The following is a 17,022-nucleotide window of genomic DNA, read 5'->3' as shown; positions in this document are numbered from 1 at the left end:
TTCTAATGAACAAAAATTGCATCTGAGTTTTCTGCATTTGCCAACCACAAATGAGCCACAAATAAAAGCCACATTCTTTAGATCAATATTTTAGTAGATTGTCAGGTGAAAAGTATGCCATAGGATATCTTATCAGGCATGACATCAGTGCAGTCAATTGAACGGCTACCAGAGATGAACCAGATCACACCATTTTACAGGTTCTGAAATAAAAAATTAGGTTTTAAAAAATCTGAATTGGATATCAATAATGGTGTGTCATAAAGGAAATCTTATTCACTGAGATTCTAGAAATCTGATATTTTCTGAATATTTAGGGTCCTGATCACTAAGCAGCGCCTAAAAGTTCACTATCATTTTTGATACATGCTAAACGCTAAGTTGCCCATAGAAACATATGGGCAACTCTAGTATTTAGCGCACGATAAAAACACTAGCACACCTTAGTAAACAGGGCCCTTAATTTAAATTCCAAGATCGACTTGAAAACTGGACAGTTTGGAACACAGTACTATTCTGCTATTTGAGACATTTGCTATTCCAATTGTGGTATCCATGTTCTCTCACCTTGTAAGCAAGATGATAATTCAATAAAAGAGTGAAAGTCCAAAATACATATATTTTATCTTACAAAACAGGTACATTCAGAAACATACTCTGGACTTGGAAACATGGTTTAACAGAATAATAAAATCATGTGATTCTAATTTGCTTTATCTTGCTCTCTCAATTCAAATACAGGTAATTTTATAATTCACAACTCACCCTAAGGTAATAAACATGTAAAATTGAATAAAATACTAAACAGACTGAGGTGTCAATAATTAATATTTGTACAACTGTAGACCCAGGTTCTGAATCATCCACTTTCTTTTCACATAGCAATACAAGAAACTTGCCTTCTGCAAATCTTTCCTCCAATCACACAAAGACAAATCAGCCTTCAGGCAAATCAGAAGTGTGCATTTAAGCTTAGCTGTACTTGGATTTTTGCCATATTCCTTAAAAGTTTACTAAAATAAAAAAATAAAAGTAAAACACCCCCATCCTTTCTTTGCAATCTTGAGCGTATGATGCTTTTTGGGGGATAAAGGAAAGATGCTTTTATTTCATGAATTTGCCTGTCAAATGTTAAGGAAGAAAAGGGGTTTGAGAGCAGCATTCAAATTTAGGACTGAGGGGTGGGGACAAGGTGTGCCAAGGTGTATAAATAGAGGACCTTTCAACATACTGATCACCATTCAAGCCTGAAACCCTTCCCTAGCTCTGGGATAAACAGTGCATTTGGGAGAAAAGGTAAGCCTAGTACTTCTCTCAGACATGCACCTGTTAAGAGGTGAAACTTTAAACCTGTGTCACTTTGACTTTTGCATACCTTCAATCTCCTTAGTTAAACCACTGAAGTTACCATATGATAGATTAGAGAAGAATGAGGAAAATGCAAAACTAAAGGGATGGCAAGAGTCATTTCTGATTTTCTGTTAATGATTTACTAGTTAACTAAAACCAACCAAGAAGCTCTTTTCTTAAGACCTTCTGAAAGTACTTAAGCTCCCTTTGGGAAATGATGCATGTTAGTGTTTGCTATGTATAAATTAACTTCTTATGTCCATGTGACACTAAGGCCCAGTTTGGTTATTGTGAAAGTCGTAATGCTGAATTTTGATTTGATTTTGATAGTTTCCTGGGGCACATTTTCTTTTAATTTCTAGTATTTTAACATAGACAAACTAAATTAGCTTCAACAAGAAACACCTCGTCTCCAAAGTTACCCAGGTATAGTTTTAAAAAATGTGTATAACATATTCTTCAGAAATGTTCATTAGTGAGCATTTTTGCGTATGTGTGGCACTAAGAAAAGCTGTGGAATTTTTGACCAAATACCCTAAGAGGTTCATTTTCAAAGTAAATATATTGACAAAGTTACATAGGTTACTAAGGGGCTCGTTTTTAAAGCACTTAGACTTACAAAGTTCCATAGATTGCTATGAAACTTTGTAAGTATATGCACTTTGAAAATTAGCACCTAAATGAATTATTTTACGGTATACTTTGTGATTAGTGAAATTCACAAATAATGTTACATGGGTAGATGATAGGCATGATTTATACACTCAGAAAAAAAACCCAATGATTCTCCTTCAATTTTTAGCAGCAGGGATGGAGAAGTAGTCTTGTGATAAGAAAAATGAGCTGAGAAACAGGGGAACTTAAGGTTCGAAATCTGTTTCTCCCACTGAGGTACATTCTCACCTTGGACAAGTCATTTCCCTGTCTGTAGTCTCAGGTACAAGTAGATTGTAAGCCCTCTGAGGACAGGGATGTACTTACTGTACCTTAATGTAACTCACCTTGAACTGAGGATGGAAAGGTGAGAAATCAAATCTATAAAGTGTGTACAATTTATAGACCAATTTTTGCTAGTTTTTCCATTTCAATGCTATTGCGATCAATTGTTTAAAAAGTGTTTATTAAAAGTAGCTGCCGGTAGCTCAAGGAGCACATCAGGTATAACAATTGGTGAGATGTTGTTTTTATGGCACTTTCAGCACTTGCGTATCATGGAGAAAGGGTATTTGTCAGTGTTTCTGCTGCTTGTGGCTGTCTCCCATAGCCTGGCCAAAGATCCTGTAGTCAAAGAGAGTGTTAAAAAGCATGTGACAAAAAAACCTCAGACTCTTTCCAGAGGTAAGAGTTTTCAGAAGTATTTCATCCCTTCCCTCTGCCTTGCCCTTTTCACTCCCATCTCAGTTTCACATAATTCTCTTTCCTACTTACCTGACTGGTTCTTATAACCTCTGCCTGTAACCTTAAACATGTCCCTTCTGATTCTTCTGTTGATAAGGAATGTCTCTGTGTTTCTCTAATGTATAAATCCTGAAATATAAAAACCCCAGCAATATCCAGTGTATTGCTCAGCTTCCGCCTTGCAGGCTTCTTTTAAACGTCTGCCTGCAGAGCTGAAATATTATATGAAACACTGCACCTGTGGAGCACACCTTTCTTTACAAGGTAATTTCTCTTTGTCCTTTTCTTTCAGGGTGGGGTGACAGTCTTGAATGGGTTCAGACTTATGAGGAAGCCTTGTTCAAAAGCAAAAGCAGGTATTATTTACATAGTCATCTATTTCCTTCCTTGTACAGGTAGTGCCATCTAGTGTACTATTTAATTTATTTGAGACCAAGGTTCAGGAGCTCAAAGATGAAGCTAATCGGCAATCATTGGATTCAAGATGGCAGTCCTGTAGCAGGATCTTAGCATACTTACTGCTGATGTACTATTTTAAACATCATTTCTCTTTTTCCCCCTTCAAGTAATAAACCTCTGATGGTTATCAATCATCGTGAAGACTGCCCACATTCTCAAGGTAACCATATTTTAGTTACTTTTTTTTAATAATAAACAAGAATGGGTAGCATATTTCATTGTTTAAATCTTCAATACCATTTTACAGTAATTTATGGCAATTTAACAGGCAACAGGACTATAAGCTCTTAAATCCTTCGTCAAGGTCAATGCATATATCAAATTCAAGACTAGAATAATTTCTTCTTTCTCTTCTTATTCTAATAATAATATAAAGGGGGGGGGGGGAACTGTGTACTCAAGCCTAAAGGGTCCTTTTATAAAGCTACAGTAGAAAATGGCTTTAGCGTAGCCTACCGCAGGTGTTTCCCACGTACTAAGACCATTATTACTGCAGCCAGAAAATGGCCTATTTTCCATTTTCCAAATTAATGGCCAGATATTAACATCTCCACTGTTGATGACCACAAGTATATATACTGGTTCTTCTAATAATCCACAATGAATTTTTGATACCAGATCTAGTAGTATCTTAATAAGACAAATATCACCAGAACCTTAGCAGTATTACACAAGACCCATTAGTCTTTGTCATCGAGCTTTACACACATACTTCATCATCGGTTCTTAAAAGTGAAGTTTTCGTTCACTTTTTTTTTAATTTATACATACTCATCTCAAAAATATCCTTATGCTTTGTCGGCCACTACCAAATATTAATGCATGAGTTCTTATTGCCATCTATTTTGTAGGCGGCAAGGGCTCATGCGATAATCGCATGATAGTCAGCAATATAAGTAGGCCTTTTACAAGTGCGCACTAAAAATAAGCGTGCGCTGAATGCTAGAGACCCCCATATATTCCTAAGGGCATCATTAGCATTTAGCACATACTAATCATTAACATGCACATCGATCAGAAAGACAAAGAGTAGCTTCTTGTTCTTGGTCACAAGACAGATATAGGGCCATAGTTACTAATGTGCTCTATTGATAATTTACTTCTTACCGGTGTTACTAGTCTCACTGCATAAAATGGGACTGCAGTAAAATAACATGGATTAACAATAAAATAACATACATTAACTGTCATACACATTAATAAATATCACCCTTTGATGTACCTGGTGGGGTTTGATCATAGTTTTGTTTGTTTGGTTTTTTCATTATTGTTGCTGCTTATACTCAAAAGAAAGGAATTGGGTGGACTCAAGAACTGATATGTTTCAAAGTCTTTAGATAATTTTGATTCTGGGCCAATAAACAGCATCACAGCCTGACTACTTTTTTTTTTTTCATATGGCAAAGAATTAATCTGTAACTTTTAGGTTTAAGACATGGTGAAAAAACATTCAGCTGACTGACAAAGTGAATGTTAAGAATTTAAAAAAAAAACCAATTTTATGAATTCCAAATGAATAGTCATTATTATAATGAAAACAGAACATATTTCACATGCAATGAAGTCACAATGATTTTCCATTCAGGTTTCTGTGGTCATAAACTGTGACAAACAGGACAGTAGGATTAATTGTGCGTTTCTTTGCAGCTCTGAAGAAAGCATTTTCTGGACACAAAGGCATTCAGAAGTTAGCAGAAATGTTTGTTCTTTTGAATGTTATTGTAAGTTTCATTACATTTTATTTGAAGTTAAATTTACTTGTGTCAATATTCAAAATCACAGATAGGGCTAGCATTAGGTGTTGCCTACATAATCATATTATTTTCAAAATTTCCCACCAATGAATGTAAACGTTTTCTCCCAGATTCTATAAAGGTCACCCAAATTTGGGCACAGATCTCAGATCGGCGTTGAAAATAATTAGTTAATAGGCTCCAATGATTTAATTATTGAAGTTAGCAAGCACTTAATTAGCACTAATTATGATGAGGATGCAGATCTGGCTAAGTGCTACTCTGTAACGATGGGTGCCTGAATTGGATCGTGTAACTCAAAAGGGAGCGTGGCTATGGAAAGACATGGGTGAGTCAGGGGCATTCATAAAAAATGTGCACAGCATTACAGAAAAGTAGGGATCTATGCCCAATTTGCATACCAGGATTTACACCAGGTTTTCAGCTTGCATAAGTCCTCACACCCAAAGTTGAGCGCCAAATTCAGAACTCAAGGGTCCTTTTACCAAACTACAATAAATAGGGCCCTTTTTGCTATGTGCTGTGGTCCTTTTTACCATAGTAGGTGAAAAGGCCAAAAAATGGCATGGCTATGCAGTAAGATTTCACGTACCGCATGGCCGTGCAGGGGGAGCACTTAATGCCACCTATTGAGGTGGTGTTAAGGGCTCCCATGCTAACCTGGCGGTAACCAAGTAGCATTTGGTGTTGTCCGATTACCGCTGGGTTATTGCTGCGCTGGAAAATAGCTGTTTTCTGTAGTGCAGCAAATGACACTAGCTGGGGCTGAAAGTAGCACCGGCACCTGTGTTTGGCTGGTGGTAGTTCCAGATTAGCGTGCAGTAACCTGCGTTGGGCTTACCGCCACTCTCTAAAAGGGCCCCTCAATGCTATTTACTCTTTCAATAAGACTAATTAAGAGTAAGAAATCAAAAAATTGTAATTACTTAAGTCATTACGTTTTCTCTCATGGCAAACTCAACTTAGGTCTAGATCCAAAAATTGCTTTAACATAGCCCATAATCATTTAAATAGAGCTTACATGTGGTCAGTCACAGTAACTGAACTGATTAAAATAATCCTAGATAAAGAATCCTGCTATTTCAAAGGTATTTTAACTATTCTACATTTTTAAAAATATGGTTCAATCCTCTTATTTCAGTATGATCCAACAGACAAGAACCTTTTACTCGATGGCCAGTATGTTCCTAAGATTGTCTTTGTGGGTAAGTGTTTTATATTTTCATGATAAGGAGAATAAGATTGTCTTTGTGGATAAGAGTTTTATATTTTCGTGATAAGGAGAAACATATGAAAAGAAACTGGGCAATGCAAGTAGCAATTTCTAGTAAATTTATTTTTAAAAAGAGAAATTTAGCCTTTACTGAAAAACAACGAGAGATATATGAGCGGGCAGGGTGATCTTGGAAGAGAATTGTTGTAAAATTTTATATAGGTGGTATTGATCCCCTTATAGAGTGAAATAAATGTTCATGAAGAGTTTTGAGTGGTGTTGGAGAGGGTACAATGAGAAGGGGTCTTTTCTGCACATCTGATAGACATGCCCCAAGAAAAGAACATACTGGGAAACTAATCAGAGACAGTGGAGAAGATGCTGGGAAGGAAAGAGAAATGGCCCATTGAGATTGCTTTACTGGAATTGTTCACAGGGAGTGTGGTGCATAAGATATGCAAGCCTATTACAATGTGTTTAGCAGCTGCAAGATGTGAGATAACTACCCACTGGAGGCAAAAAGATTCACCTACAGTAGAGGGGTGAATAGATAGACTTCGACAATTGCTACTGATGGAAAAGCTCACAACAATCTTGCATTAACGACAAGAGAAATTAGAGAAAATGTGGCTATCTGTGATAAAACTATAGGAGCTTATAAGAGGATTGCATAGGGGGGCAAGGGGAGTGTGTGTGGGATGGGACGATATTCCAGGATACCCTTTAGGAAAACATCAGGTCAGATGGCACTCTAGAGTCACTCCAAAAGAAGGGTGGTAGAGGAGGGGAGCAGGGGGTTTTAAGAAAATGCATAATATTGGAATTATTATAGTAGCTCTTCATATATGCAGTTGTTGCAAGGGTATAAGATAATGTATGGGGGAGACCATGTGGATGCTGGAGATAGGGATAGGTTGGGGGGGGCATAGGAATCGTGATTTGAACTGATGCAAACATCCTTTAGTTTTGGAATTGTTAGAAGTAAAGTTTATTGGTGCATGTTAAATAGATACAAATCTTTATGTTGAACCTCTCCTCCTCCCCCATTCTCTATTTCTGTGGATAACACTCTCATCCTTCCTGTCTCATCAGCTCGTAACCTTGGGGTCATCTTCGACTCCTCCCTCTCCTTCTCTGCACATATTCAACAGACTGCTAAAACCTGTCGTTTCTTTTTCTATAATATCAGCAAAATTCGCCCTTTCCTTTCTGAGCACACTACCAGAACCCTCATCCACGCTCTTATCACCTCTTGCTTAGACTATTGCAACTTGCTTCTCACAGGTCTCCCACTTAGCCATCTCTCTCCTCTTCAATCTGTTCAAAATTCTGCTGCACGACTAATATTCCGCCAGGGTCGTTATGCTCATATTAGCCCTCTCCTCAAGTCACTTCACTGGCTTCCTATCCATTTCCGCATACAGTTCAAGCTCCTCTTATTGACCTATAAGTGCATTCACTCTGCAGCTCCTCAGTACCTCTCCACTCTCATCTCTCCCTACATTCCTCCCTGGGAACTCTGTTCACTGGGTAAAATCTCTCTTATCTGCACCCTTCTCCTCCACCGCTAACTCCAGACTCTGTTCCTTTTATCTTGCTGCACCATATGCCTGGAATAGACTTCCTGAGCCGGTATGTCAAGCTCCATCTCTGGCCGTCTTCAAATCTAAGCTAAAAGCCCACTTTTTTGATGCTGCTTTTAACTCCTAACCCTTATTCACTTGTTCAGAACCCTTATTTTATCATCCTCACCTTAATATTCCCTTATCTCTTGTTTGTCCTGTTTGTCTGTCCTAATTAGATTGTAAGCTCTGTCGAGCACGGACTGTCTTCATGTTCAAGTGTACAGCGCTGCGTACGTCTAGTAGCGCTATAGAAATGATAAGTAGTAGTAGTAGTAAAAAAGGGGAATTTACATTTGATACATCATTAATCCCTACTATTACCCATCTCTATTCTTGACAAGTAGTGAAATAAACCCAAGATAACACCTACAAATAAGAAAAGATAGTGTACATAGCCAGGCTTCTCCACCTGAATCCGTATGAGAACCTTCTTTTGGTTCACCGGTAGAACTGCTGCATTGACACCTATAACTGCAGGCTTTTGGCCCAGCAGAGATGGTTAATTTTAATTTCTGGAATTGTTAAAGTTATTTGAAAGTAATTATGGGGCCCTTTTATTAAAGTACGTTAGGCAGTTTAGTGCATTTAACCATCTCTCTAACCTCATGTGCACCTTTCTTTAAATTAGTCACCTTATTTTTTAATTCCTCTTACTCTCTTACCTATTTAAATGTTCCATCTTTGCTTATACCCTACACTGTCAATTAAAATGTTCTATTACGTATTGCATTGACTTTGTAAGTAGTGTACTATGCATTACTTTATATTGTTATTTGAATATTTTTACTGCTGTAATTGTCTGTTGCTCATGTTTGATTTATTCTTACTCTACACCGCCTTGAATGAATTCCTTCAAAAAGGCAGTAAATAAATCCTAATAAATAAGTAAATAAATAAATAAATAAATGTTAACCACTACTACACATACACCATCTCCTGTTCCTGTCCCTTTTTTGTTTGTTGCTTGTTTGTTTTATGTATTTTGTGATGAATATTTAGTATATAAAACAGAAAAAAAATATGACTGCCAATCAAGTGAAATGTGATCCTTTCCTATCTTAACTCTGTAGTTTCTTTCACTAAGGGGCTCACTTTCAAAGCTCTTAGACTTACAAATTTTCATAGGTTACTATGCAACTTTGTAAGTCTAAGTACTATGAAAGTACACCTCTATATGTCCTAGATGTACACCGCTTTGCCCTGCTAGTCAGTTAAAGAAGTATATTAAGTCTCAAACAAATAAATATATACATTTGCATTATTTGAACAGTGAGCACATGCTAATTCACCTGTTAAAGCTTGGTGGAAATGCTGACGTCTAAATTACGTGTGGACCAGGTATATTCTATAGCCATGCACATAGATATTATAAACGCCCATGACCTGCCCATTCCACACATCTTAGATTTTACGTGCATCACATAGAAAACGCTTAGTCAGTTCTGCATGTAAATTCTAATTATTAGTTATCCTTCTTGATCTTTCCGCTGCTTTTGACACTGTTGATCACAGCATACTCCTCGATATCCTGTCCTCACTTGGATTCCAGGGCTCTGTCCTTTCCTGGTTCTCTTCCTACCTCTCCCTCCGCACCTTTAGTGTTCACTCTGGTGGATCCTCTTCTACTTCTATCCCTCTGCCTGTTGGCGTACCTCAGGGTTCTGTTCTTGGTCCCCTCCTCTTTTCTATTTACACTTCTTCCCTTGGTTCATTAATCTCATCCCATGGCTTTTCCTACCATCTCTATGCTGATGACTCCCAAATCTACCTTTCTACCCCTGATATCTCACCTTGCATCCAAACCAAAGTTTCAGCGTGCTTGTCTGACATTGCTGTCTGGATGTCTCAACGCCACCTGAAATTAAACATGACCAAAACCGAGCTTCTCATTTTCCCCCCCAAACCCACCTCCCCACTCCCCCCATTTTCTATTTCTGTTGATGGCTATCTCATTCTCCCTGTCTCCTCAGCTCATAACCTTGGGGTCATCTTTGACTCTTCTCTCTCCTTCTCTGATCATGTCCAGCAGATCGCCAAGACCTGTCGTTTCTTTCTTTACAACATCCGTAAGATCCACCCCTTTCTTTCCGAGCACTCTATCAAAACCCTCATCCACACGCTTGTCACCTCTCATTTGGACTACTGCAATCCGCTTCTTGCTGGCCTCCCACTTAGTCACCTCTCCCCTCTCCAATCGGTTCAAAAATCTGCTGCCCGTCTCGTCTTCCACCAGGGTCGCTTTACTCATACTACCCCTCTCCTCAAGTCGCTTCACTGGCTCCCTATCAGTTTTCGCATCCTGTTCAAACTTCTTCTATTAACCTATAAATGTACTCACTCTGCTGCTCCCCAGTATCTCTCCACACTCATCCTTCCCTACACCCCTTCCCATGCACTCCGCTCCATGGATAAATCCTTCTTATCTGTTCCCTTCTCCACTACTGCCAACTCCAGACTTCGCGCCTTCTGTCTCGCTGCACCCTACGCCTGGAATAAACTTCCTGAGCCCCTACGTCTTGCCCCATCCTTGGCCACCTTTAAATCTAGACTGAAAGCCCACCTCTTTAACATTGCTTTTGACTCGTAACCACTTGTAACCACTCGCCTCCACCTACCCTCCTCTCCTCCTTCCTGTACACATTAATTGATTTGATTGCTTTTTTTTTTGTCTATTAGATTGTAAGCTCTTTGAGCAGGGACTGTCTTTCTTCTATGTTTGTGCAGCGCTGCGTACGCCTTGCAGCGCTATAGAAATGCTAAATAGTAGTAGTAGTAGTAGACTTGTTAACTAATTAAGTTGCATGTGCAAATCCAGAATATGACGCTATATACAATCCCAGGGTTTATGTTCAGGGGTAGCAACTAGTCAGGATACGGGCAGAGAATAGATCTGGAGAAGCAACTGCAGCTGATATGCTGCACAGATTGCACGATAACCTACACTTGTGCAGTGAGAGGCTAAGGACATTCACGCTAATTGTGACCAGAGTACCATGCTAATGGACATTTTAACATGGGAACTGCAAAGGACATGCTGGAACGCCGCCAAATAGTTGTCATGTCATGTTAAATTTGCATTTACCACACTAATTTTTTGCATTAAGGCACAGTAACTGCAAAATCTAATGCCATTTAAGAGAAATGGAAATGGGACTTGATATACTGCCTTTCTGAGGTTTTTGCAACTACATTCAAAGTGGTTTACATATATTCAGGTACTTATTTTGTACCAGGGCAATGGAGGGTTAAGTGACTTGCCCAGAGTCACAAGGAGCTGCAGTGGGAATTGAACTCAGTTCCCCGGGATCAAAGTCCACTGCACTAACCACTAGGCTACTCCTCCACTCCAATTTAGTGAAAGGGCTCCTCCTATGAGTAATTAATATGCCAATCACAGTGGGTGTCTTATAACTCCTGGTTCCCATTGCTGTGGTTTGTCATCTCCTAGAGAAGAGCCTGCAAGGGATGCTGATTCATGCTTATTGTGTAATTATTTATCTGAAGTCTACCCTCAAGGCTCTGGACTCTCCCAGTAGAAAGAGTACATTTACCACAGTCTGGTTCCTTAGATAGATCTCTTCTTTACAGAGAAAATGAGGGTGGAGTTCATGGTTACTACATTAAATAAGCAAAATACTTTGAAACATAGTATATTGACCAGCTCCTGTTTTTTTGTTAAATCATCACAGATCCTTCCCTGGTAGTCAGAGCAGATCTTCCAGGGAAATATTCAAACCACCTGTACACCTACGAGCCAGAAGATATGGATCTATGTAAGTATTGCAAATCCTCAATCTAGAAATATTAATCGATGACTGGCTGAAAGCAGGTACAAGTGATTTACAAATAAATTAATAGCAAAGCATGTTCTTCCTTCCAGGTGCCAAGAAAAAAGTGAGATTAAATAAAACTTTATTTTCATGTGTCATCTCTCATATAGGACCAAATTGTATATATGGTGCCAAAAATAATTGTCGCTGAAAATAATGAGTGCTAAGTTCTATCCTATAAATGGTGCTCTGAGTTGGGCACTGTTCATAGCAGTGTTTTTCAACCAGTGTGCCACAGCTGCTCCCTAGGTGTGCCACGATGAACTGCTGCATGGGAATGGGGTTTCCGGGAATCCCCTGCAGGTCCGTGAGGTTTCCATGGGAGTGTATGAGCCTCTGTGACAAACTGCCTACCTACAGTCCTCCAAGACATCCAAGTACCACCTCCTCCTTTCAATAATTCAGCGTAGGCACACTTGCTCTCTGCCTGGGTCGATGCAGTAATTGGAAATAATTAATTGGGAAGAATATATACTCTGTAAATGGGTGTCTGCCACAGTCTAATGTAGTTCAGTAGCATAATTAAATGAAAGAACTACTTCTGAAGGTTACAGGTATGGGGGGGTGGGATGAAGGAGATTACTTGCAGGGATGGGTGGGGATGGAGTGGATCTTAGTGGAATGGGCAGGTATGGATTAAATTCTAGTGATGTGCCTTGACAATTTTTTGCGCTTTGTAAGTGTGCTGTGAGATGAAAAGGTTGAAGATCACTGGTTTATAGAATAGATACAAGTGCCGAGATCTATGCTTAACTTTTAGATGTGAGGATTTACACCAACTGAAACCTGGTGCAAATCCCCGCACCAAAATTAGGCATGGATCTGCCATATTCTCTAACACTGCATGCAGATTCTTGGAATGCACATGACCCACCCATGCTCCTCCCATAACTATGCCCCCTTTTTGAATCAGCACACAATAATTTACACACGCAGCTTTATAGAATAGCGCCTATAGCAAGATGTGCACATAAAATCTAATTTTTGCCAATTAGTGCCGATAATGGGGCACTACTAATCATTTATTGGCACTAATTGGTTCATTGCTCAATTTGCACACACAATTTTATGCATCATATATAGAATCCAGGGGATAGTGGTTACCTTGGCCGTCTAATCATACTGATGACCTGGTAAAACAATATCTGAAATGAGTGGCCAGTGTCAGATGTCAAACATAGCACATCAAACTAAAGCAGCCAACAGCGAATGAGTTGATTAATCAAATAAAACCCAATTCAAACTAGAAAAACTGCTTTAGAAAAAGTATTATAAATAGAACTTCATGTCAATGGAGCTCACAGTATCTTGCTACAACAGTGCCTTCCCCCCATGAGTCTATTTGATTTTTCAAGACTTATTACATCTAAAATGTGTACTTCTCTTTCATTATGTGTGAATCTCTTCATAAAAGCGGTTAATAAATCTCAATAAATAAGTGCAATGTTTTAGATTGAACAGAAGTCTTGAGAAATTGAATGGACAATGCACGGTGAGCCACATTGGCGTGAAGTCCTAAAGCATGGCAAATGCCAAGGCTCTTTTCACCATGTCCAAGTACTATGTAGCAAACACTGTTTCAGTCACAGGATTCCCTTGGCCAATTTTATGTAGCTAACACTCTGCCAAGTGAGTTGGTCCCGGAGGATTAAATGGGAGCCCTTTTACACATGTTCTTTACTAAATCTAGCATCTGATTATTTATCCAAATGGAAGGTAATGAGCTGTTTAGTGACTTACAACCTTATACACTAAACTATAGCACCTGATTCAATATTTGATGCAAAAAAAAAAAATTGTACCGAAAGTAGGCTGGTGTTATGGTGGTTTTTCTATGGATGCTGCCTTTTATTTTTATTGTACATTTTGGGCCAGATCTGCATTCCGGTGAAAGAACACCAGGAGAAGAAAGGAGGAGCATTGGCACAGATGGCTAATTTTGGGTGGGCATGAAGTTCTCACTACCCCTGCCCTCCCTTTGCTCCTCCCCCAAGACAAAATATAAACACCCAAGTTGGCGGGGATCCCCAAACCCCACCAACGAAAGCCTTCCTCAACAGCAGTCAAAATGTTTCCCACCTCAGCAGCCAGTGGCAGTATCTTCAAGCTGGTACTGCTGCAAACCCTAACCCCTTGCACATATGGGGGTGTAATGCCAACAGCAGTGGCAGCTCATGGATGCTAACCACCATCTGTCAAAATGGGAAAACATTTTGTCTGCTGTTGAGGAAGGCTTCAGCTGATGGGGCTTGAGGATCCCCATCAGTCACAGAAAATGTGCTTCAGTTTTGGGTGGGCCTGAGCCCAAAGTCGGTAGGCCCCTGTCCACCTGGGTCTAACCATGGCTATGCCACTGTCTTCTTTATACCACCACAAAGCCTGTATCCTGGTCCTGAGACTTTGGGCCAGCTAGCACCTGGGAAAGAGGAAAGGAGTGCATATTCTCGACAGTAGTGGTTCTTCATCCAGTCCCCATGATGTACCCAGCTAGTCAGTTGTCGGAATATCTACAATGAATATACAGGAGATACATTTGCATATAATGGAACCAGAGCATGTAAATCTCTTTCTTGCATATTCTGTGTGGATATCCTGAAAACTGATTGGCTGTGTGTCAAAAACTGGGTTGAGAATCATTGTCTCAGAGTAACAGTTTCTGCAGTAGCAGAGAAACCTCCACAGCCAAAATTTTCAAGGCGGCATTTAATATATCCCATAGTACTCCTGTGTTTGTCACAGCTTAATACATAGGTCCTAATAGGTTGATTACAGCAAGACTGGGTAAAGGTTTGAGGGAACTTATAACCCCTTCATTTTTATGATTGGATGGACAAGATTAGGACAATGAGGGGCCCTTTTACTAAGCCGCGTAGGTGTATATGCATGTCCTACGTGCGTCAATTTTGAACTACTACCTGGCTACCATGAGGCCCAGGTGGCAATTTCATTTTTTATGCGTGTCCACTAAGCGCGCTGGAAAATATTTTTTATTTTCTGGAATGCAGCGCTAACCAGGCGGTAATTGGCATTGCACTCATGCCCACGATTACCACCCAGTTAACATGAGACCTTACCAGTAAATCAATGGATGGCGGTAAGGTCTCAGGCCCAAAATGGATGAGCACCAATTTTCATTTTGCCGCACATCCATTCTTGGCCAACAAAAAAAGAAGAGGCCTTTTTTGCAGGTGCGCTGAAAAATGGACCTGCGTGCATCCAATACACGCATCTGCACCAGTGCAGGCCATTTCTTGGTGCATCTTAGAAAAAGAGCCCCTGAACTCTTTAAAAAGTTCATTGTCCTAACCACCTTCAGTATAAACATTTCATGTGGTACACAGACTAAAGAGTTCTGTATGTAACCACACAAAAAGATTACTCAAATAAAGCATGTGATTACATGTTAAACTGTCACCAGCCATGCACAAAGCCTGTCAGTTATTAATTTCTTGCAAAGCTCTTATGAAATGTAATATTTAAGCTAACACAACTACAGAGCATCAGCTAGCTTCATTTACTGATGTTTCACTTCCAGTGCATGACAACATGAAGAAAGCCCTGAAATTGCTGAAGACTGAATTATAAGCAAAAGGATAGCCAAGATTTCTGACCTCACAATTCTTCTCCTCATTCATCAACTCTTTGATGACTTGTTTTGATTTGAAATTCATGTCATTGGTGCGCATGTATATGTAATATTATGATTTATATAACTATATTAACATTTTCAAACATGGTGGTTTAGAGTATGCAAGTTTTTTAAAGATATATTCTGTATGCTTCAGTGTAAGCAATGATTTTTTAAATAAATCCATTTTGGGGTATTTATATTTGGTGTAGCAGTTTATTTTGTTTTCTTTGCATAGCTAAAAAGGGGCCCTTTTACTAAGCCACGTAAGTGTCAACGCATGCCCAACCCATGCCAAAATGGAGTTACCAACTGGCTACCACGTGGCTCTTGCGGTAATTTCATTTTTGGTGCGCATGAGACTTCACCGCTAGGTCAATGGCTGGTGGTAAGGTCTCAGACTCAAAATGGATGCGTGCCAATTTTCATTTTGCCGCATGTCCATTTTTGGCAAAACATTTTAAAACGCATTTTTACAGGTGTGCTGAAAAATGATTCTGCGCGCACCCAAAACACGCATCTACGCTACCGCAGGCCATTTTTCAGCGCGTCTTTGAATCTATGCTTTTAAACATATCTTTCTATTCAAATGTCCTAGAGAGTATTGCTTATTATTTCAGAAGAGCATTAAACACAGCTGAACACTATATACTAAGGAAGGGCTTCCCAAACCTGACCTGGGGACCCCAAACCCCATCAGAATAACAATAAACACTGAAGAGTAGGAGGCTGGACAAAGAGGAAAATTATGGTAGAAATTCAAGACTGTCAAACTGTACTTATTAAAGATAAAGGTTTGGAAGCTGGAGTAGAAGGTGAGTTATAATTAGTGGTTTATCTCTTGATTGTATATGTTTTTCGGGATAGATAATTGAGCCTTGTTATAGCTTATGATGTATGGTCTTAGCTTATATGTACTTTGTGTGTTTTTGTGTGGTGGGTGAGGATGGGTCACTGTGGATCCTGTTTCTGTTGGTTGGTATATTCCCTCATACTATACTTTTAGAAAATTAGATTATGTTTCTACTGTGAGGCCTTCTTATAGTAATTTGATTTATTGTACTGATGTTCTTTCTAACCTGATACAGGTGGTCAATAATAATCTTATAATACTAAACATTCTTATCATTCACAACGTTTTAAAACCAGTCCGAGAAATTTGATTAGCATTAAGCGTTCAGTTTTATGCGCCAAATCCTTTACCCCTGTACTCTGCTGTTATATTAATGCCAGATCAGTGTGTAATAAGACAGATGCAATTAGAGATGGGATAGTAGACTCAACAGGGTTTTGTATTTATTAATGAAACCTGGAGGGGCATTTTCAATATGACATCTAAATCTGACTTTGAACGTTTTGCTGAAAATGTAAATGTACAAAAATCAAGTAGTGAAAATGACCATTTTCCAAGCACAAAAACGTCTATCTTTTTTCCTTGAAAATGACCATTTCCTAGATGTTGTTGTGCTTAGTGCATCTATCTTGTTGGAACATTAAAAAAAAAAGTCCAAATGAAAAATACACAAAATCAAGCCATTGGGATGTATGAGGAGCCAGCTTTCCTAGTAGACTGGCCACACAGACATCCCAGCAGAGCAGTGGGGAACCCTAGGGAGCACTACAGTGAACTTCACATAAAAGTGCTAGGTACAAATCTCACCGTTACCCCCATATATTGTATGGTGAGCCCTTCAAACCAATAAAAAACCTACTGTACCCAACTATACACCATTACAATACCCTTATGGCTGTAGGTATTACCTAT

General features: G+C 39.2%; 1 protein-coding gene across 1 annotated transcript; it reads left to right on the top strand.

The window, feature by feature from the left end:
• The first annotated feature begins 1,194 nt into the window (after window positions 1-1,194).
• Window positions 1,195-15,457, top strand: LOC115469109 (anterior gradient protein 2-A-like). The gene is made up of 8 exons (XM_030201426.1): window positions 1,195-1,296; window positions 2,550-2,688; window positions 3,041-3,104; window positions 3,315-3,367; window positions 4,855-4,928; window positions 6,103-6,166; window positions 11,489-11,572; window positions 15,165-15,457. The coding sequence occupies exons 2-8, from the start codon at window positions 2,562-2,564 to the stop codon at window positions 15,212-15,214; spliced, it is 516 nt and encodes a 171-aa protein (XP_030057286.1). The 5' UTR covers window positions 1,195-1,296; window positions 2,550-2,561; the 3' UTR covers window positions 15,215-15,457.
• The last annotated feature ends 1,565 nt before the right edge of the window (window positions 15,458-17,022 follow it).

The sequence above is a fragment of the Microcaecilia unicolor genome, chromosome 1 (genome assembly GCF_901765095.1).
Source record: "Microcaecilia unicolor chromosome 1, aMicUni1.1, whole genome shotgun sequence".
NCBI lineage: Eukaryota > Metazoa > Chordata > Amphibia > Gymnophiona > Siphonopidae > Microcaecilia > Microcaecilia unicolor.
The sequence above is the reverse complement of the archived record's forward strand: the minus strand, read 5'-3'. Positions and strand labels throughout refer to the sequence as shown.

What these genes read in the sequence shown, in the direction of transcription:
- LOC115469109 (XM_030201426.1), top strand. Translation starts at nt 2,562, where the DNA reads ATGGAGAAAGGGTATTTGTCAGTGTTTCTGCTGCTTGTGGCTGTCTCC. An exon ending in AGACTGCCCACATTCTCAAG is followed by an intron (nt 3,368 to 4,854) that starts GTAACCATATTT and finishes GTTTCTTTGCAG; the next exon opens with CTCTGAAGAAAGCATTTTCT. An exon ending in TTGTTCTTTTGAATGTTATT is followed by an intron (nt 4,929 to 6,102) that starts GTAAGTTTCATT and finishes CTCTTATTTCAG; the next exon opens with TATGATCCAACAGACAAGAA.